This window comes from Bufo bufo, chromosome 8, assembly GCF_905171765.1.
Source record: "Bufo bufo chromosome 8, aBufBuf1.1, whole genome shotgun sequence".
NCBI classification, from domain to species: domain Eukaryota; kingdom Metazoa; phylum Chordata; class Amphibia; order Anura; family Bufonidae; genus Bufo; species Bufo bufo.
In genome coordinates this window covers 203,559,824-203,581,034 of record NC_053396.1, presented here as the reverse complement: position 1 = coordinate 203,581,034, position 21,211 = coordinate 203,559,824, and the positions used below count along the sequence as shown (strand labels likewise).

The window sequence follows — 21,211 nt, the reverse complement described above, 5'->3', positions numbered from 1 at the left end:
CGACACATCAACTGCTAGCTCGTTGATTGGATAAAAAAAAAAAACATAAGGGGCGGAGCTATGTCATATGGTTCCTTTTTGTTTTCTACGCCCTATATTATTCATTGGTTAACAGACAGGCCCGAAGACCTGTCACTCAGAATATCTCTGCAGTGATTGGACAGCACACGGGAGGGGGCGGTGCTCAGGGCTATGCACACTGGACTGCTGCTTTCATTGGTCTTCATCGTTCTCTTCTCCCATTGGTCACTTCTTCAACCTCCAGTCACATTAACTACAATTCCCTACAGCCTTAGCTGCTGAGGTCACATGACACGGAAATAACCAATTGCGTTGGTAAAGCAGGTAAGCTCTGGCATTGTGAGTGTTGATCCTGTCACTGACAGTTTGAGACCCCGTTGTCCTATATGTTGTTAGCCGGCTCTGGGCGCTGGTCGCGGTGGACTGCAGGCCCCAGCATGCTCCGTGCTCCCGTAACCAGCAGCGCTACCTGGAACGTGCCCATATGGAGCTGTCCCTGGAGCGCAGGTGACCCCCGCTGCTCCCGGTCACGCGGGGCTCACGGTTTGGTTGGGGAGAGCGGCGAATTTAATGCGTTTTGATGCAAAATAGGCTTTGCGCGGCGGCAGCCAATCAGGGACTTGCTTTCACGGCGCAGATTGCATGTTCCCGTTGTAAGCTGATCGCTGATTGGTTGCCGACGCTCAGTGGCCATTTTGCAGTGTCGGCCCCTGGCAGTGGATGCAGTGGTGTCGTTTTCCCCCTGGGGCCTCACCCCCTGCCCTGGGGCCCTCACCCCCTGCCCTGGGCCCTCACCCCCTGTTTGTTTGTTTTTTTTCTCAGTTTTCAATATCTCTGCTTGCTGTCTGTGAACTGCGTGCACCCAGAGGCTGAAAAGTGGCACAGACCTGGAAAGCTCTATATCCGAAATCCGTGAGCGTCACAAATCCGTGGTTGCAGGAACGGTGACGCGATTTTGGGGTAGAAATGTGCGAATGTTTCACAGTTGATGTTTTGTTACAGTTGCGTCCAGCCTATATACTCCTCTGTACGGGCAGCAGAGATCGATTCTCCGTTACCTAGCAGAGGGGTGAATAGACTGGACAGAACTGTAACAAACCTTCAGCTGTGAGAAGTATCCGGACGTGACGAGTTGTGCCTGGACTCGGTCTTCACCCCGCTCACATGCGCTGGAAGGTTTTCACTCAGATTTTTCTATTTTTGTCACTCACTGACGGCTTTATGTCACTACGATCCTGTAGAAATAAGGTCAAGCAGAGACGCACAGCATTATACATCACGATAACGCCGTGCGCTCCTGCAAGTCCAGAGCGGAGGATCACACGGAGCGCGATTCCCGCAATGGACTCGCTCAGGTGTGAAACCGCCCTTAGACTGTTCCTTTTTTTATCCCGTATCTTGCCTGTATATGCTGTAGGACAGGCATCCGCAAACTGCGGCCCTCCAGCTGTTGCAAAACTACAACTCCCAGCATGCCCGAACAGCCTACAGGTATCGGCCTACAGCAGGGCATGGTGGGAGGTGTAGTTCTACAACAGCTGGAGGGCCGCAGGTTGAGGGTGCCTGCTGTAGGACTTCAGGTGCCCCGCAGTTCCAATATCGCATTCTAATACTTGGCGTTTGTGTTTTGTCTTTTTTGATAGCTGGTATTACCCCAATATTTTATTGTATTCATTAAAAGTTATATTTTTGCTTCCTTTTTGCCTTTTGATTTATCGATCTTGATTTTTGGAAGTACACCCCCATAATATTCCTACTAGAAGTTATGAATGAATTGCTATTAGCCTGCAGTAAGGGTACAGAGGGGTGTAACCAGTTGGTGGGGGGGTGTACCTGCACTGTCTGAACATGGCAGCACTGATTGGATAGAGTGAGTTTGTGCAGGTACACCCCCCCACCAACTGGTAACACCCCTCTGTACCCTTACTGCAGACTGCTAGCAATTCATTCATAACTTCTAGTAGGAATAATAAAGGAACGGCACAACATACAGACATAAGAATAGATGCTCCAGAATTGTTATTACATGGGGAACGCATGAAGCTATTAACACAGGCATGTTAGGAGTGGTGACAGGTCCTCTTTAATACAAGGCACTTACTAATGTATCGTGATTGTCCATGTTGCTTCCTTTGCCGGCTGGATTCATTTTCCCATCACATTATACACTGCTCGTTTCCATGGTTACGACCACCATACAATCCACAGGTGGTCATACTGTAAACTATAGGAAAAAGCATCCGCCTCTGTGGTGGCCGAGACCGGGGAAGCATACATAGGCACGCATGCGTATCTGTGCTGCAGCGGCGGTCGTAACCATGGAGACGAGCAGTGTATATTGTGATGGGAAAATGAAAAGGCCGAGTGCACGAGGTCTAAAAGTCACAAAATCTGCATGGAAAATCTGCAGCGAATCTGCCACATCTGACCCCAGGCCTTACAGGGGTTGTCCGGTTCCTAGATATTGATGAGCCAGATCAGATCGAGGGGGGGCTGATACCAGTACTGACAGCGATCCGGCAGGCGCTGGAAACGGGACCTTCCGTACATTGTGTAGTGAACAAAACGAATAAATAGTGGCCGCGTCAGGTTACATTGATTTGAATGGGTTCTTAGCTGCAGTTACCTGGAACGGCCACTACAGTTTGAGCGGCGCTGTTCTGGAGGCTGCAGGGAACAGCTGATTGGTGGGGGTGATGAGCGTCGGACCCCCACCAATCTGATATCTATGACCTATGCAGAGGAGCGGGCATCAGTATGTGGACCCTTTAACACGCATACTGATGGCCAAGTGTGTATGTCTGTGATGGAGATAAGCGGCTACCGTGCAAACTGGTGCCGCTTATCCCATAAGGAACTGATCCTGTTGGAGTCCATCTGGTCTGATCCTCGTTTCTTGGGTGGTCGCCCCCATATACAATATATAGTTTCCTCAGACACTGTGTATGTTCAGCCCGCGTGTTCTCCTCTTCTCCGCAGTCCTCAGTCGCCATGCTGGATCACATTGCATCCTCCGTGAAGAACATGGCCATCTCCAAGGAGAAGATATCAGAGAAGATCCTCAACCATGCCCTTGAGATCATCTACCTGGTGACGGGAGAGGTGAGAGCTCCTCTCAGACGATCACTTCAGTTACAGCAAATGTGGAATCAGAAATCCTATACAAAACACCACTTATAGTAGTACCTACCTGGGATGCAGCGTTTTACCTCTATTCCACGAGGCCACTGCTATAACCGGTGACTACAGCTTAGCTGCATTTCCTGTTGGAGGCTGAGGTCTAAAATCTACCTCCAGTCCGAAGCTATCTGCTGCGTCTCTTCGCCATGCTTTACACTGCTGGTCTGCTTTTTATTATTGGCTGCTATGTATATTTACAAGCTCGCCCAAAAGTGAGTATTAAAGGGATATATCCTGGTCATGCCACCTTTACAGGATATTAGATCGGTAGGGGGTCTTACTGCTGGGACCCCCCACTGATCAGGAGAACAGGGGCCTGGTACCCTGTGGGGACCACCCCCCCCCCCCCCCCCCATGGAATGAATAGAGTGGTCAGGCAGACCGGTCATGTCTATGGGAATTCTGGAGGTAGCTGAGCGCTGTACTCGGCTATCTCTGCCTCAGTCAGCCCCGCCATCCGTTCTAGGGGGCTTCACGGGGTATAGGGCCCCAGTTCTCATGATCGGTGGTGGTCCCTGCAGTAGGATCTAATAGTTATCCCCAGGTATGTCCTTGCATACTCAACTTCCACCCTGCAAGGGATATATATATATATATATATATATATATATATATATATATATATATATATATATATATATATATATTATAATATAATATAATATTGCATTTTTTGGGGGGGGGGGGGGGAATAGATTATCAGATCACAAGATAAATGAAGCTGAATAAAGGAGAAGCTGGACCATGGGGATGATGCTCATCTGTACACAGCAGACAGTTTGTTCGAGTAGAGCTGCAGTGTAAAGCATAGAGGAAGGTAAGTGCAGCTGAGCAAGCCAGAAATTGCATTTTAAGTAGACAATGCAGCTAAGGGCTCTTTCACACTTGCGTTCTTTTCTCCCGGCATAGAGTTCCGTCGTCGGGGCTCTATGCCGGAAGAATCCTGATCAGGATTATCCCCATGCATTCTGAATGGAGAGAAATCCGTTCAGGATGCATCAGGATGTCTTCAGTTCCGGAACGGAACGTTTTTTGACCGGAGAAAATACCGCAGCATGCTGCGCTTTTTGCTCCGGCCAAAAATCCGGAACACTTGCCGCAAGGCCGGATCCAGAATTAATGCCCATTGAAAGGCATTAATCCGGATCCGGCCTTAAGCTAAACGTCGTTTCGGCGCATTACCGGATCCGACGTTTAGCTTTTTCTGAATGGTTACCATGGCTGCCAAGACCTGGCAGCCATGGTAAAGTGTAGTGGGGAGCGGGGGAGCAGTATACTTACCGTCCGTGCGGCTCCCCGGGCGCTCCAGAGTGACGTCAGGGCGCCCCAAGCGAATGGGTGACGTGAATGCATGGATCACGTCATTCTGGAGCGCCCCGGGAGCCGCACGGACGGTAAGTATACTGCTCCCCCGCTCCCCACTACTACTATGGCAACCAGGACTTTAATAGCATCCTGGCTGCCATAGTAACACTGAACGCATTTTGAAGACGGGTCCGTCTTCAAATGCTTTCAGTTCACTTGCGGTGTTACGGATCCGACGGGCACCTCCGGCAAATGGAGAACAGACAATGCAAGTGTGAAAGAGGCCTAAACGAAGCTGAATAAAGCCGGACCATGGGGATGATGCTCATCTGTACACAGCAGACAGTTTGTTCGAGCAGAGCTGCAGTGTAAAGCATAGAGGAAGGTAAGTGCAGCTGAGCAAGCCAGAAATTGCATTTTAAGTAGACAATGCAGCTAAACTGGAGTCATGGTGGTGATAATGGTGTCCTAACAGAGCAGAGCTACAAAATAGTGATCTATAGAGAGGTGACGTGAGTAACACTGATTGTCTCCTGACTATGGCACCCGGCAAGAGGTGGGATATATCAGCAAGCAGGAAACATGAGCAAGCATAAGTACAGTAACCAGAGAGTGATGGCTGGACAGCTGGGTCGGAGCATTCTCAGTGTGCAGTGATTAGTACCTACCTAAAGTGGTCCAAGGAGAAACAACCAAGGAACCAGTCATGAGGGGGGGTTACCTGACAACCACTTTCTAACAAAGGACCAGCCCTGTACTTCACCTGGATCCAGAGATCTCCCCATTCATTGCTCCAGTTGTTGTACTAGATTGTTTCAGGCTGGCAGCTCCGGGGTCGTGTCCTCTCTGGTGACAGTAGAAAGATGGAAGTGAGCGTCTGTGTCTGTCTCTGTGAGCAGGACAAAGACATTTAGAAAAAGAGCAAACAGCAGGTGGCGCTATACAGATAGATTTTATGGAGTAACTCAGTAGCTGTAATAAGCGTTTAATTACCGGTACATGCAATTACAGAAATATTCTGGTTTCATGGGACGACCCCCTTGACGGCAGCGGCCTCTATCAGCAGGATGACGCTCTGGCCACACAGAGAGCTGGAGATGATGACGGCTTGTCTCCACATTCCCCAGATCTCAGTCCGATGAGTGGGATGTGCTAGAAACAAGTCCAGTCTATAGGGGCCGCTCCGAGCTCCATAAAGGGGTCGTCTCACTTCAGCAAATATCACTTATGATGCAGAAAAAGTTAATACAAGGCACTTACTAATGTATGGTGATTGTCCATATTGCCTCCTTCGCTGGCTGGATTCATCTTTCCATCTCATTATACACTGTTAATTTCCAGGGGTTACGACCACCCTGCAATCCAGCAGTGGTGGTCGTGCTTACATACTGTAGGAAGAAGTACCAGCCTACGTGGTCCCGGCCACCAGGGAGGCTAGCATTTCTTCCTACAGTGTGCAAGCATGACCACCGCTGCTGGGTGGTCGTAACCATGGAAATGAGCAGTGTATAATGTGCTGGAAAAATGAATCCAACCAGCAAAGGAAGCAAAATGGAGAATCGCAATACATTAGTAAGTGCCTTGTGTTCACTTTCTCTACATGATAAATGCCCTTTACTGAAGTGAGAGGACCCTTTAAAGGATCTGACAATAACCTCTTGTCCCAGAGACCACAGGACACCTCCAGAGGTCTTGTGGAGTCCGTGGTCAGAGCTGAGAGGGACCTGCACGATACTAGGCAGGGGGCGTATAGTAGATTAGATTACTCTTCACTCCCAGTATATTCCAGCATCATTACTACTGGTTAACAGAATCCTCCGTTGTGTCTTGTAGAAATATGTCCTCGTGAAGAAGAAGTCTCCTCACTGCTGCATCCACCCGCAGTCCGGGACGGTGAGCATCCATCACATCCTACAGCATCTGTTACTCCAGCGCTTGACCGGCGGAGCATTCACACGACCGCGCAGTCCGCAAAACACCGATACCGGTCTAAGTGTTCCGCATTTTGCGAACCGCACATGGCCGCGATGTATAGAAAATGCCTATTCTTGTCCACGATGGCGGACAAGATTAGGACATGATCTACATTTTTTGCGGGGCCGCGGAACGGAACTACGGATATGGACAGCACACATCTTTTGCGGCCCCGTTGAGATGAATTACGGTCCTGTGAATGGGATTGGCAGACAATAATGGAATGGATTTTTCAGTTGCAGAAATGTTTGCAACAAATCTGCTGTGTGTGAATACCCCCGAAGGTAAGGATATGAAAAGTGTGGCCCTTAAGGGGGCTCTCTCACTTCAGCAAGTGGCATTTATCATGTAGAGGAAGTTAATACAAGGCACTTACTAATGTAATGTGATTTTTGAAATTGCTTCTGTTGCTGGCTGGATTCATTTTTTCCATCACATTATACACTGCTCGTTTCCATGGTTACGACCACCCTGCAATCCATCAGCGGTGGCCGTGCTTGCACACTATATAGGAAAAAGCGCCAACCTCTCTAGTGACCAGGACCTTCGGAGAGCACATAGGCTGGTACTTTTTTTTTATTTTTTTTTTTTATATAGCATGCAAGCACAACCACCGCTGATGGATTGCAGAGTGGTCGTAACCATGGAAACGAGCAGTGTATAATGTGATGGAAAAATGAATCAAGCCAGCAACGGAAGCAATTTCAAAAATCACAATACATTAGGGTCTTGTATTAACTTTCTCTACATGATAAATGCTACTTGCTGAAGTGAGACGACCCCTTTAAGCTGTTGGAAAAACTACAACTTCCATCATGCTCAGACTGCCTGCAGCTATGAGGGCATGATGGAAGTTGTATTTTGCAACAGCTGGAGGGCCACAAGTTTGACTTCCCTGCCTTAAGGGCTTTGTATACCCGGCAGCGCCCTGCCCATGGGTGCGACCCTGTCTGCAGCACAGGCCATTTCAGATTTCGTCTGTGCGGAAGTAATATTTTTCGGGGAGAATTCCGCTCCACATATGGAATCCTATGGAGCACACTGTAATGGATTCATCTGAAAGTGGAGGCATGCAAAGGGACCATAGAGGGTTCAGGCTTGGGGCGCATCCATAAAACATGGAGCCATTATCCAATATATTTATAAAAATGAAATGACAGTCTTGATTCAAAATCTCTTACCGTTCTAGGTTTACAGCTCCTATGCACACTTTATACACTGAGCAAAAATATAAACACAACACTTTCGGTTTTGCTCCCATTTTGCATGAGCTGAACTCAAATATCTGAAACATTTTCTACAGACACAAAAGACCCATTACTCTTAAATATTGTTCCTAAATCTGTCTAAATCTGTGTTAGTGAGCGCTTCTCCTTTGCCGAGATAATCCATCCCACCTCACAGGTGTGGCATATCAAGGTGCTGATTAGACAGCATGAATATTGCAGAGGTGTGCCTTAGACTGCCCACAATAAAAGGCCACTCTGAAATGTGCAGTTTGATCACACAGCACAATGCCACAGACGTTGCAATGTTTGAGGGAGCGTGCAATTGGCATGCTGACTGCGGGAATGTCTACCAGAGCTGTTGCCCGTGCAACGAATGTTCATTTCTCTACCATAAGCCGTCTCCAAAGGCGTTTCAGAGAATTTGGTAGTACATCCAACCGGCCTCACAACTGCAGACCACATGTAACCACACCAGCCCAGGACCTCCACATCCAGCATGTTCACCTCCATGATCGTCTGAAACCAGCCACCCGGACAGCTGCAGCAACAATCGGAGAATTTCTGCACAAACTGTCAGAAACCGTCTCAGGGAAGCTCCTCTGCTCGTCGTCCTCATCGGGGTCTGGACCTGACTGCAGTTCATCGTCGTAACCGACTTTAGTGGACAAATGCTCACATTCGATGGCGTCTGGCACGTTGGAGAGGCGTTTTGTTCACGGATGAGTCCCGGTTTTCACTGTTCATGGCAGACAGCGTGTGTGGCGTCGTGTAAATGAGCGGTTTGCTGACGTCAGCGTTGTGGATCAAGCAGCCCATGGTGGCGGTGGGGTTATGGTATGGGCAGCAGTATGTTATGGACAATGAACACAGGTGCATTTTATTGATGACATTTTGAATGCACAGAGATACAGTGACGAGATCCTGAGGCCCATTGTTGTGCCATTCATCCACGACCATCACCTCATGTTGCAGCATGATAATGCACGGCCCCATAATGCAAGGATCTGTACACAATTCCTGGAAGCTGAAAACATCCCAGTTCTTGCATGGCCAGCATACTCACCGGACATGTCACCCATTGAGCATGTTTGGGATGCTCTGGATCGGCGTATACGACAGTGTGTTCCAGTTCCTGCCAATATTCTGCAACTTCGCACAGCTATTGTAGAGGAGTGGACCAACAGTCCACAGGCCACAATCAACAACCTGATCAACCCCAGTAAGGCAATGCTGTGCACATTTCAGAGTGGTCTTTTATTGTGGGCAGTCTAAGGCACACCTGTGCAATATTCATGCTGTCTAATCCGCACCTTGATATGCCACACCTGTGAGGTGGGATGGATTATCTCGGCAAAGGAGAAGTGCTCACTAACAGATTTGGGAACAATATTTGAGAGTAATGGGTCTTTTGTGTAAGCAAAGCCGAAAGTGTTGCGTTTATATTTTTGGTCAGTGTATGTCCCTATGATTACACTTGGCACTTCAGTAAGGAAAGGGAATGTCACGGTCCCTCCCATGACGGAGGTGAGACGATCTGAGAGACTGGCGGCACGCGAGGGTATCTGACAGTCTCTCTTTTTTTCTTTCAGTGTTGTGTTTGGTAATGACCACACCTCTTGTCAGGTGCAGCTTGTAGTCATTACTGAGGCCCTATTTAGTTCTGACTCGCACTGCTTACCATGCAGTTGATATTTCCTCCTGGAGTTGGTTGAGCTGGTGTGTTGTTCCTTTGGATCTCCTGCTCCTCCATTCTGCTTTAAGCTAAGTGCATTTTGTCTTGCGTTTTGTTGTTCGCTTGTGTGTGTTGTTTTCTAGGCCTCGGAGACGCTGGTTCCTTCATCTGGGAAGGGATTTCTAGAAGGTCGCCATCCCTCTCCCTTAGATTTGAGGCTTTGACTCCAGTCTATTCCTTCTGTGTGTCATTTGGTGTTATCCCCCTCCCATTACTCGTGACATTATGAACCGGCAAAATAATATGCAGGGATTGTCTTTGGAGGTGGCTGACCTTCTCGCAGTTTCAGAGACCACAGGCGGCGGCTTCCAGCAGTGGGAGCCAGGCCTGCCCAGAACCTAAGGTCGCTCTCCCGGATAGGTTTTCCGGGGGAAGTGACAACTTTATTTAGTTCAGGGAGTCGTACAAACTATATTTTAAACTACGTCCTAACTCTTCTGGGGACGAGAGTCAAAGAGTGGGGATTATTTTGTTGCTGAAAGGGGATGCTCAGTCTTGGGCTTTTTCGTTGCCGACCGGATCACAATCCCTCCGGTCGGTAGATAAATTTTTCAGAGCTCTGGGGCTTATCTACGATGACCCAGATCGGGTCTTCCTGGCCGAGACTAAGTTGCGTGGCTTACGGCATGGAGAGCATTCTGCAGAGACCTATTGCTGTGAATTTACGAGATGGGTAACTGATACTGAGTGTAATGACCCAGCCCTCCGTAGTCAAATCTGTCAAGGGTTATCCGAGAACCTGAAGGATGCATTGGCATTTCACGAATATCCAGAGTCCTTGGAGGTGGCCATGTCTCTGGCTGTACATATTGATAGACGCCTGAGGGAGAGATCTAAGGTTCCTCTCGCTCGGGACGCACTATCATATGGGGAAGCGGCCTCCACCGACACTTTGGGTAGGGAGGCACTTGAGCTCATGTCTGATGATGAGCCAATGCACTTGGGAGAAGTCACAAAACGTTGGGGTTAAGAAAAGACTGCTTTTTCTGTGGTAAAGGGGGACATTTTGTTAACATATGTCCTTATGTTAAACGTCAAGGCGAAAAAGAGAAAACTAATGCGTGTAGTCCTCTTCTCACTCTTGGTAGTGTGGGTGGGGAATCTGAGAATGTACTTTTGTCATTTACCAGTAGTACCCGATTTCTCCTGCCTGCCAAGGTGGCACTAGACTCCAAAACTGTGGGAATTGAAGTATCTATTGACAGTGGGGCACGAGTTAACCTAGTTGATGGCCAATTCGTCCGTATGCATGTTTTGACAACCAGCGCATTAGACAAAAATATTTCGGTGTTTGCGATTGATTCCGTTCCACTCTCACAAAAGTATTTGTCACAAATGGTGCAGGACATTTGTCTAAAGGTGGGAGATTCTCATCAAGAATCCATTTCATGTTTTGTGCTGGAGGGTCTGCCTGCTCCCTTGGTGCTAGGTTTACCGTGGTTATCCAAACATAACCCTACCATCGATTGGCAGGCGAGACAGATTCTTGATTGGAGTGATTATTGCATAGACAACTGTCTTAGCACGTCGCTTTCTGTTGTAACCACTAAAGTTGTACCTTCGTTCATTATATATATTTTTTTATGTATTCTCTGAAAGTGGAGACCAGGAGTTTTCCTCCTCATCGGGAGTATGATGGGAAACCTAGCTCCGGGAATAAGGTTGACTAAGTCTCAGTTGTATAATCTTTCTGAACCCAAAAGAGTAACCATGCGAGAATATATCACTGAGAGCTTGGCTAAAGGTCATATTAGACCATCCAAATCACCAATGGCGGCGGGGTTGTTCTTTGTAAAAAAAAAAAGGACAGAACCTTAGGCCATGTTTGGACTTCCGTGAGCTTAATCTCATTACTCTCCGTGATCCCTATCCCCTTCCTTTGATCCCAGATTTGTTCAATTAGATTGTCAGTGCCAAGGTGTTCTCGAAGTTGGATTTGAGGGGGGCATATAATCTGGTAATTATCAAGGAGGGGGACGAATGGAAGACTGTCTTTAATACCCCTGAAGGTCATTTTGAGAATATGGTCATGCCTTTTGGGTTGACCAATGCTCCTGCTGACATCTTTCATTATCTGGTGGGCAGGTTTGTGGTGGTGTATCTGGATGATATTGATATGGAGATGCATCAGTATCACGTGAGACGGGTCTTACAGATCTTAAGAGAGAATAAATTGTATGCTAAGATGGAGAAGTGTGTATTTGCGGTTCCGGAAGTGCAATTCCTGGGTTACCTACTCTCATCTTTGGGTTTTCATATGGATCCAAAGAAATTCCGTGCTGTGTTGGACTGGGATCGATCCGAAAATCTGAAAGCGGTCATGCGATTTTTGGGGTTCACCAACTACTACTGTAAATTTATCTTGAATTACTCAACGAAACCATTAACCGATATGACTAAGAAAGTTGCGGATTGACTGAGGCATTACAAGCCTTTTCAGCTGTGAAGGAATGTTTTGCTTCTGCCCCTATTCTGGTGCAACCTGATGTGTCACAGCCATTTATTGTGGAAGTTGACGCATCAGAGGTAGGGGTTGGAGCAGTCTTGTCGCAGGGTTCTCAAAAAAAAAAACCTCTCTACTGCTGAAAACAATTATGATGTAGGTAATAGAGATTTGCTGGCCATTAAGTTAGCTTTTGAGGAATGGCGTCATTGGTTGGAAGGAGCGATTCATCCTATTACGGTAATTACTGATCACAAAAATCTTGCTTACCCGGAGTAAATGTCTGAACCCCAAGGCAAGCCAGATGGTCGTTTATTTTTTACCAGATTTAATTTTGTTTTCATTGGGGGGGGGGGGGGGGGGGTGATTCAGAGGATCCTGGCCCGATATTAGTTGATGGGGTGATTGTATCCCCCCTTTATCCTGAACTTGAGGCAGAGGTGTTGGAGGCCTAGGGAGATGCACCTGATTCTTGTCCTCCAGGGAAGTTTTGTTCCTTCTACGGCACAAGGTGTTTCAGGAACATCACCGTACAGTTCTTACAGGACACCCAGGGAGCAGATCCACGGTTGATCTAATTTCTCGTAGATTCTGGTGGCCGGGGTTGCGTAAATGTGTTGAGGGCTATGTGTCAGCTTGTGAGACTTGTGCGCGTGCCAAGGTGACACATACTCTGCCTTCAGGATCTCTACTTACCTTGTCCATCCCGTCCCGACCGTGGACTCATTTGTCCATGGACTTTATCACAGATCTGCCGAATTCCTCAGGGAAAACTGTGATTCTGGTGGTTGTTGATCGCTTCAGCAAGATGTCGCACTTTATAGCATTATCAGGTCTACCTAATGCCAAAACACCCGCTCAAGTGTTTGTCGATAACATCGTGAAACTACACCGTATCCCCTCTGATGTGGTGTCTGATAGGGGGGACTCTGTTTGTTTTCAGATTCTGGAAGGCGTTCTGTACTAGTCTGGGGGTACAATTGTCCTTCTCTTCAGCTTTTCATCCTCAGTTGAACGGACAGACTGAGCGCACTAACCAGAATCTGGAGACTTATTGAGATGTTTTGTCTCGAAGAATCAGGAGGAGTGGTCTTAATTTTTGTCGTTGGCTGAGTTTGCCATAAATAACCGTAGGCCGGAGTCCACTGATAAGTTGCCGTTTTTCGGAGCATATAGGTTCCATCCGCAGTTTGGCACATCTTCTGGTATAGGGATCGACCGATTATCGGTTTTGCCGATATTGAGGATTTTCAAAGTTATCGGCATCTACTTTGCCGATAACAAATCGGGAACAATGATCGTGATCCGTGTTCCCTCAGCAGTACAGGGGAAAAGGAAGCAGTGTCTCCCTCCCCCCCCCCCCCCCTGTGCCGCCGCTGCCACCAATGAGAAGAGAAGAGGAGGGGCTGTGGTCACTGCGCCACCAATGATGTTCTCACTCATTCAATCAAATTCAACAGGAGACGGGAGCTGGCTGCAGAATCGTATAGCCGCACCAACCTCTATGACAAGTAGCTGGCTGCCATGGTAATCTCCCTGCTGCTGTGAGTGTGGGTCTAGCCCCTAGGGGCTAAAGTTAGTTTAAAAGAAAAGTTAAAAAACGCACTGAATATCGGTATAAATTATCGGCTATCGGCCTGAAAGTTCACAGATTATCTGTATCGGCTCTAAAAATTCGATATCGGTCGATCCCTATTCTGGTATACCTGAAGAGGAAAGATTTTCCTCTTCGTAGTCATCTGTTTGGCAGAAAATTCTAAACAATTTTAAAAACATGGACAAAAAGTATAAATGTATGGCTGACAAGAGACTTATGAGTGGTCCGGACCTGAGAGCGGGTGATTCTGTGTGGCTGTCCACCAGAAACATTAAACTTAAGGTGCCTTCTTGGAAGTTGGGGCCAAGGTTTATTGGGCCATATAAGATCTCTGCCATTATTAACCCGGTTGCTTTTCGTCTTGGACTTCCGCAGGCTTTAAAAATTCATAATGTTTTTCACAAATCCTTACTGAAAAGATATGTCGAACCTGCTGAACCATCCTCCTTACCTTCGGCTCCGGTCTTGGTGGACGGTAATCTTGAATTTCAGATTGCCAGGATAGTGAACTCACGATTTCTCAGTCGATCTCTTCAGTACCTCATGCACTGGAAAGGTTACATTCCAGAGGAACGAATGTTGGTTTCTGCGACCGACGTTAATGCCAGTCGCCTTGTGAAGGCTTTCACAGGGCGCATCCTGATAGTCGGCCCTGGGTGTTCGGAGGTCACCTGTAAGGGGGGGGGGGGGGGGGGGGTATTGTCACGGTCCCTCCCATAACAGAGGTGAGAAGATCGGAGAGATTGGTGAGGGTATCTGATAGACTCTGTTTTTTCCTTTCAGTGTTATGTTTGGTAATGACCACACCTCTTGTCAGGTGCAGCTTGTAGTCATTCCTACCATGCAGTTGATATTTCCTTCTGGAGTTGGTTGAGCTGGTGTGTTGTTCCTTTGGATCTCCTGCTCCTGCATTCTGCTTTAAGCTAAGTGCATTTTGTTGTTCGCTTGTGTTTGTTGTTTTCTAGGACTCGGGGAGACGCTGGTTCCTTCATCTGTGAAGGAATTAGTAGTCTCATTCCCTGCCACCATTCCTATGGTCTTCCAGGGTCTTCAGGGCCTAGGTTCCAGTGTATAAGTAGTTGCCTTAATGGAGAGGATAACCTAGGGACCGCATAGATCTTACCGTATTAGATAGGAGGATGGCCTCACCAAACCATTGCTCTTTTCTAGGTGCCTGTAAAATGCGATGACGTGGCCGTCTACTTCTCCATGGAGGAGTGGGACTATGTGAAAGGACACAAGCAGCAGTACCAGAGCATTATAACCGAGACCGAACCTGACAAGATGGACACTGCAGACTTGGGTATAACACAGGATGCACAGGATGTTGATGAAAGCCGCTCCCCAGGTAACCTCATGGAGTTTTGGCAGGGTTGAGCTTTTTTTTTTTTTTTTATAGAAGACTAACCTGTTCTCTGCCAAGGACGTATCTCATATGCCCTGACAGGGTGGCAGCTCAGTTGCCAAGGACATACCTCATACGTCCTTGCTACTGATGGCTGGATCTCAGGCTGTTTACCAGCTAGAGATTGAGGCCTGGACTTGTTTTAAAAGCTGATAATCTTGGCTTTAAAACGAGACCAATTTTAAGGCTCTAGTCAGTCTACATCGCAAATTAAAGCCTTTAGTAATGGGTGTCAATGAAAGCTAACTCGCAATATATTAGGTCTAGAGCCTCAAAATTGGTCTTGTTTTAAAGCTGAGATTGTCAGCTTTTAAAAGAACAGCCTGAATTTCTAGCAGGTCTTCTAATTCTAGATGTGATCCATGTAACTTTCTGCTTGGGTTACACTTTTACCCACTGATATAAAGTTTTTTGCAATTTTTGTGAAAAATTGCACTTTGACGCAATGTTGCCTGAAGATGTCTGTGTATATAATGTGTTTGACAATGTGCCAGGTGTCTAATTACAGAAAATATATGGTTATGGGGGCGTAGTTCAGATGGCCACGTGATGAACTTTCTGCCATTATGACTCAGGAGGAGCTCGGCTTGGGTCTAGGGGTGTCAGTCACTTCCTCTAGCCCCTGGATGGGCACAATGGAGGGCATATATGTCTGGTATACTGCTCATAGTGTTTCTCTATCTCCTAGAATTAGAAGACCTGCACGTGGAAGAAATAGACTACGAGTCAACCAGCGGGAAGGATGACGACGAGTATGAAGAGGAAGACCACAAGATGAAATGCAAATATGAGCTGAGCAGTGGACCCCCGGGGACCTCAGCGGGTAAATACCAGTAATGCCCAATCACTAAGACCCCCAGAGTGTGATCAGGGGTTTATGGTGTCGGCTCCAATGATAGTAGATTCGAAAATTGATTAAGGGAAGGAGAGCATTTAGGTAAAACACACCCAAGTACTCTTCACTGCACTGGTGGCAGGACCAGTATAAATCCGGGCTGCAGGTGGCCACTCTAAACCTTCATAAACCATTTCCCAAAAAAATGTTCACTTCTCCATATGGAAATTCTCACTGCAGCAGCCCTGAGTTGTGATGCACAGCTTTCTAGTCAATCGAAAGACAAGTAAGGCTACTTTCACACTTGCGTTGTTTTCCGGTATTGAGAGCCGGCAGAGGTTCTCAATACTGGGGAAAAAAACGTTTCTGTTTTGCCCCCATTCATTCTGAATGGAAAGAGATCCCTTCAGGAAATCTTTCTTGACCGGACACAAAACCACTGCAAGTTGCGGTTTTGTATCCGGTCATAAAAACGGATCCGGCACCGAAAACAATGTAAGTCAATGGCGACGGATCTGTTTTTTATGGAGCATAAAAAAAGGATCCATCACCCATTGACTTTCAATGTATTTAGTGACCTGGTTTTGTTCCGTTTTGATTTCACGCAACCGCATTCTAAGGGAACGGATTCATCCTGTTGTGCAAAATCAAAATGGATCCGTTAATTCCAGCAGAGGATCTCAATACCGGAATTAACAACACAAGTGTGAAGGTAGCTTAAGCAATGCTACAATCTTGTTACTGGCCAAGAAGCCTCTCAGAACAGGTCGTGCATCGGAAATGAGGTCTTAAGACGCTTCTCTTGGAAAGGCGGTCGTGTGTATGAGACACAACGACGGAGCAGATTAGACATTCAGGCAGACTTAAAAATAATGAAATGGTAAAATGATCTTGGATTGAAAAAAAACAGCAATGGTGACAATTCTCTCGAACAGTAGATTCTTATATCTCTGATGACGAAGGCATATCATTATCATGGCTTAAAATGCCGCAGTCTTCCGCAGTGCGTTCACCTCAGTCTGTTTTATACAGTATGACATCTTTGTGAGATTAATATTCATAGCTGCCAGCTTACCTTGGTCTTTCTGTAGTATTTGATAATCAAGCTGGGTTCTAAATATCCTACACATGTGTGTCATCAGCAAAAACTGACACTTTAGGGCTAGTTCACACCTCAGTGATTGTGAGCCAAAACCAGGGATGGAGGCTACACAGAGATAAGGAAATCATGGAAAGATTCTGACCACCTTTGTGTTTTTGACCTTCACCTGGTTTTTGTTGACTATCACTGATGGAAATCACTGACCGAATGCAGACTATGTGAACTAGGCCGTGCCGTCCTTGGGGTCCCCCGCTGCTCCCGGTGCGGAGCCTTGTGGTCCCCCCGCTGCTCCCGGTGCGGAGCCTTGTGGTCCCCCCGCTGCTCCCGGTGCGGAGCCTTGTGGTCCCCCCGCTGCTCCCGGTGCGGAGCCTTGTGGTCCCCCCGCTGCTCCCGGTGCGGAGCCTTGTGGTCCCCCCGCTGCTCCCGGTACGGAGCCTTGTGGTCCCCCCCTACTGACTTTAGCCCATTCTGAGTATGAAGCACTAACAACTCTCTGATTTCTGTTACAGCCGGTTCAGACCTGAGCGTTTTACAGCGCGTTCCTACGTGCTGTAAAACGTTCAACAAGGAGAAACCAATGCTTCCCTATCGGCATGGTTCTCACCTGGACGTTTTACAGCGCATACGATAAAACGCCCGACGCCCCAAGAAGTTCAGGAGCTTCTTTGGGGCGTAGTGTCGTGCTTTACCGTACATAGACTTCCGGGAACGTGCGACTATGGGCGTTGCTTGTTGCCGGAGCCGCGTCTGTAAACGCGCGATACAATCGCGCAGACAGAGCGCTCCTTCGGTACGCTCAGGTCTGAACCCAGCGTGATTAATTTATTCTCCTCTATATACTGATGCTGGTTGATTTCACCTCTGACACCTGAAAAAAACCACGTAACAAGTAACTCGTAGCGTTGAGCTCTTACACATTTCAGTTGCATCCTCCTGACTTTCTCTGTGTTCTCTGCAGCCAATCGCTTCACATCCATCATAGATGACACCTACCCTGCAGCCCCTTTACTGGATGAAAGCGAAATCAAGGTGGAGATGACCGAAGAGATAAAAGAAGACGGGACGTACGAAAGCCTCGCCAACAGGACGTCTGCACCGGACAAAGTCACGACCCCCCATTACCGCTGGAACCCAAACATCTGGAGCATCAGTGAGCGGTTCATATGTAGTGGGAATGGTAGACCCTTTGACCCCTACCCAGCCATAAAACCCACCACCGAGGACAAGCCCACAGAAACATCCCGCCTGCAGTTCATCAACCAGGTCGCCTTAGACGACAAGCCGTTCCGATGCATCGCCTGTGGACAGATGTTCAAATACAAATCCAGCGCCATGCGGCACTACAGCGTGGTCCACGGGGTGAAGCCTCACCAGTGCAACGAGTGCGGCAGAAGGTTCTCCACCAAGTTCAAAGCCGTCGTTCACAAGTGCAACCCCCGCAAACACTCAAAGGATTTCTGGGACGATCAGGGGGGGTTCACTCTTTAGAAATGGGCGGTTATTGAGGTGAAAAGCTTAGAGGGAAGACAAAGTTTTAAAGGACCACTCCAGGCAAAACGGATCCACTGTGTCATGCCAGACTCGGGTCCTGAGGGGATGGAGCATGACGGGGATCTCTGTCTTGTGGTGTTTGAATCCCTCCGGCTCCGCATACACTTATCAAGTTTACCTGGAGTGTTCCTTTAAAATCTAAACAAAACAAAAAGTATCCACTAAAGTAAGTTCTTGAGGTTTCCTTTTTTTTTGCAAGCGTGGCCACCATTGCAGCTTAAAGTGAATGTCCACCTAAAAACACTTATCTAAATAGGTCCAAAATTCTGTGTTGATGTAATGTCCTAATCTGTATTTATAGCAGCCGGAGCTTTGTTTCTATGGCGACCCCCAGCGTAGACCTAGATTTAGAAGATGAATTTCTGATTGCCTGTAGTCACCACTAGGGGGGAGTGTGGCGCTTACAGCATACTGTTCATACATGCGGCTCCATAATAACACCGTATGCTAATGAGCTCCCTCTAGTGGTGGCTGCAGGCAACCAGGAGTTTCATTTTATTCTGTGTCCATGCAGAGGGTTTGGAGGTCTATATTACAAAAATGGAGCTAAGCACATTATACTGGACCCAAGAACGCTTGAAGTGGTCACTTACCTTTCAACAGACTTTTCATAAACCAACTTTTGCATCCAATGCTGATGTAGAGGAGTCCTGGACTCTTGCAGGGACGGACAGGTTTGGGACTGTAAACCCCAGCTCCATAACTGCATAGGGCTCCAAAACCAGGCGACATTTCTCTATGGACATCGGCAAATACACCAAGTAAAGCCCCTGGCACATACATCAGGTGTAGCTACAGGACTCTTCTCCTGACAGGTGTCCTATGTGTTGTTCTGACGCAGCCTTAGAGTTGAATGCTAACATTGTCTGAAATCGCCACCAGGGGGAGCTCACAGCACATCCTTTATTATGGCTCTCAGTGTGAGTATGCATTGAGCGCCCCCATCAGGTGATCATTTACCTGTGATTTCTATAGGACTATTACCATGACCCGGGTGTGGATGGTATACGTTTTTCTTTCAGTACATATCCCAATGATGTGAAATTTCTGACATGTGGACTTTATTATGTATTGAGTGGTTTGTGAGTCCCGTACTGTATCATGTGGAGGGGACGGGGTTATACCAGAGGGAAGATTAGTTTATCTGCGGTTTTTCTTTCTTTTTCTTTTTTTGTAATTGTGCGACAGAACGACAATGGGAATTGCTCAAAAATCTTTTTGTAAGTAGACATTCTTTTTGTATGCGAAAGGTCCAATAAACTGAAAGCACATCTCTGCTCAGAAACAAAACCTCTGTTTCCTCCACCCGTCCTCTGGGAAGTAAGGGTGTCTTCACACGTGGCAAAAAATTCTGCCAGAAAATCCTCAGGTGCAGATTTCCTGTGCGAGAATCTCTCCATTCAATTCAAAAGCAAACAGATTCTGCAGTAGAAAACACTGCGGAAAAATCAGCACTTTTTCAGTCCCATAAGACAACATGGGGCAAGTCTTGATGTTGCGGATTTTCTGGCGGAGTATTCCACCACGTGTGAAGGCACCCTATCAAAGCAGCCATTTACGGCTCTGTCATCCAGGCTTCACAGAACATAATCGCTGTTCTGTCCTCCCAGCCTAAGGGCTCATGCAGACGGCCATGCCCGTATTGCGGCCCGCAAACAGTGGGTCCGCAATATACGGGCCCTGGCCGTTTTATGCACCGCATCACAGAGGCAGACCCACTCACTTGAATGGGTCTGCAATCCGTGCGGTGCGGAATGGAGGCACAGAAACACGACGGCATGCTTCCGTGGGGTTTCTCTCCATGCCAATAACTTGTATTTTTTGCAGTGCGAATGGATCACTGGCCCATTCAAGTTGAATGGGTCTGCATCCGTCTGCGGAATCTGCACGGATGTTTCCTGTGCATTGGAGACCGCAAACTAAACGGAACGGCCGTGTGCATGAGCCCTAAGGGTGAGTACCAACCTGCACACGGTGCAGAAAACCCACATGAAATCCGCACTATTCATCGTGGTTTTGTTGTGGTGTTTGTGCAGATATTCCATATGTTTTAACAACCTCATTGAAGCCTACGGGAAAATACACTCTACATAAGGAGTGGAATCGCACAAATAATTGTCATACTGCAGATTTATAAATCCACATGGAAATTCAGGATTACTTATCGGTAATCGTTTTTCCATGAGCCCATGACAGCACCCTCGAGAGACCGCCTTCATCCAGGACGGGAAACAGGAACTTTCGTGGAGAGCTCGTAAGGACGGGCTCTGCCCCTGTAGCACCAGTTAATTGCGAGAACTTGTCCTAAATGCACATTTTTATTTTTTGGACTTTGCACCCCTTTTATTTTCATATATATTTTTTTTTTATTATTTATTTACATCAGTATTTCATGCATATGAAATGGAAATATAGGGTTGGAATAAATCCCAGGTGCTGTCAAGGGCTCATGGAAAAACGATTACCGGTAACTAATCCTGAATTTTCCCTATGCCCATGACAGCACCCTTGAGAGACGACTAGAATAGAACTAGCTTGGGGAGGGGCCTACCGCTTGTAACACTTTCCTCCCGAAGGATAGACGATAATTAGAGTCTAAATCTAACTTGTATTGACAATAAAAAGTACATGGAGCTGCCCTACAAATTTGCTCTAAAGATGCATTGGCCCTTTCTGCCCATGCAGTAGAAATGGATCTGGTTGAATGAGCACCGAGTTTCGCCCACTGAGGAATAAACCAAAACAATAGCCCCTACTATCCATATGGCTAGGGTTCTAGATGAAACCTTATTACCCGTGTTTTTTTTTCCCCAAACTGCACAAAAAGCCTAGAGGAT

The 21,211-nt window shown here is 47.3% G+C and overlaps 1 protein-coding gene across 2 annotated transcripts; it reads left to right on the top strand.

Annotated features, from left to right (window-relative positions):
* Positions 1 to 266: 266 nt before the first annotated feature.
* LOC120977826 (oocyte zinc finger protein XlCOF8.4-like) lies at positions 267 to 19,657 on the top strand. Of its 2 annotated transcripts, none has more exons than XM_040405957.1 (6): positions 267 to 345; positions 3,001 to 3,123; positions 6,340 to 6,399; positions 14,652 to 14,829; positions 15,575 to 15,709; positions 17,782 to 19,657. In XM_040405957.1, exons 2-6 carry the CDS (start codon positions 3,013 to 3,015, stop codon positions 18,309 to 18,311), a joined length of 1,014 nt encoding a protein of 337 aa, XP_040261891.1. In that variant the 5' UTR covers positions 267 to 345; positions 3,001 to 3,012; the 3' UTR covers positions 18,312 to 19,657. The 2 variants fall into 2 exon arrangements, with proteins under 2 accessions (XP_040261891.1, XP_040261892.1); XM_040405958.1 differs by lacking the exon at positions 267 to 345 and adding an exon at positions 385 to 528.
* The last annotated feature ends 1,554 nt before the right edge of the window (positions 19,658 to 21,211 follow it).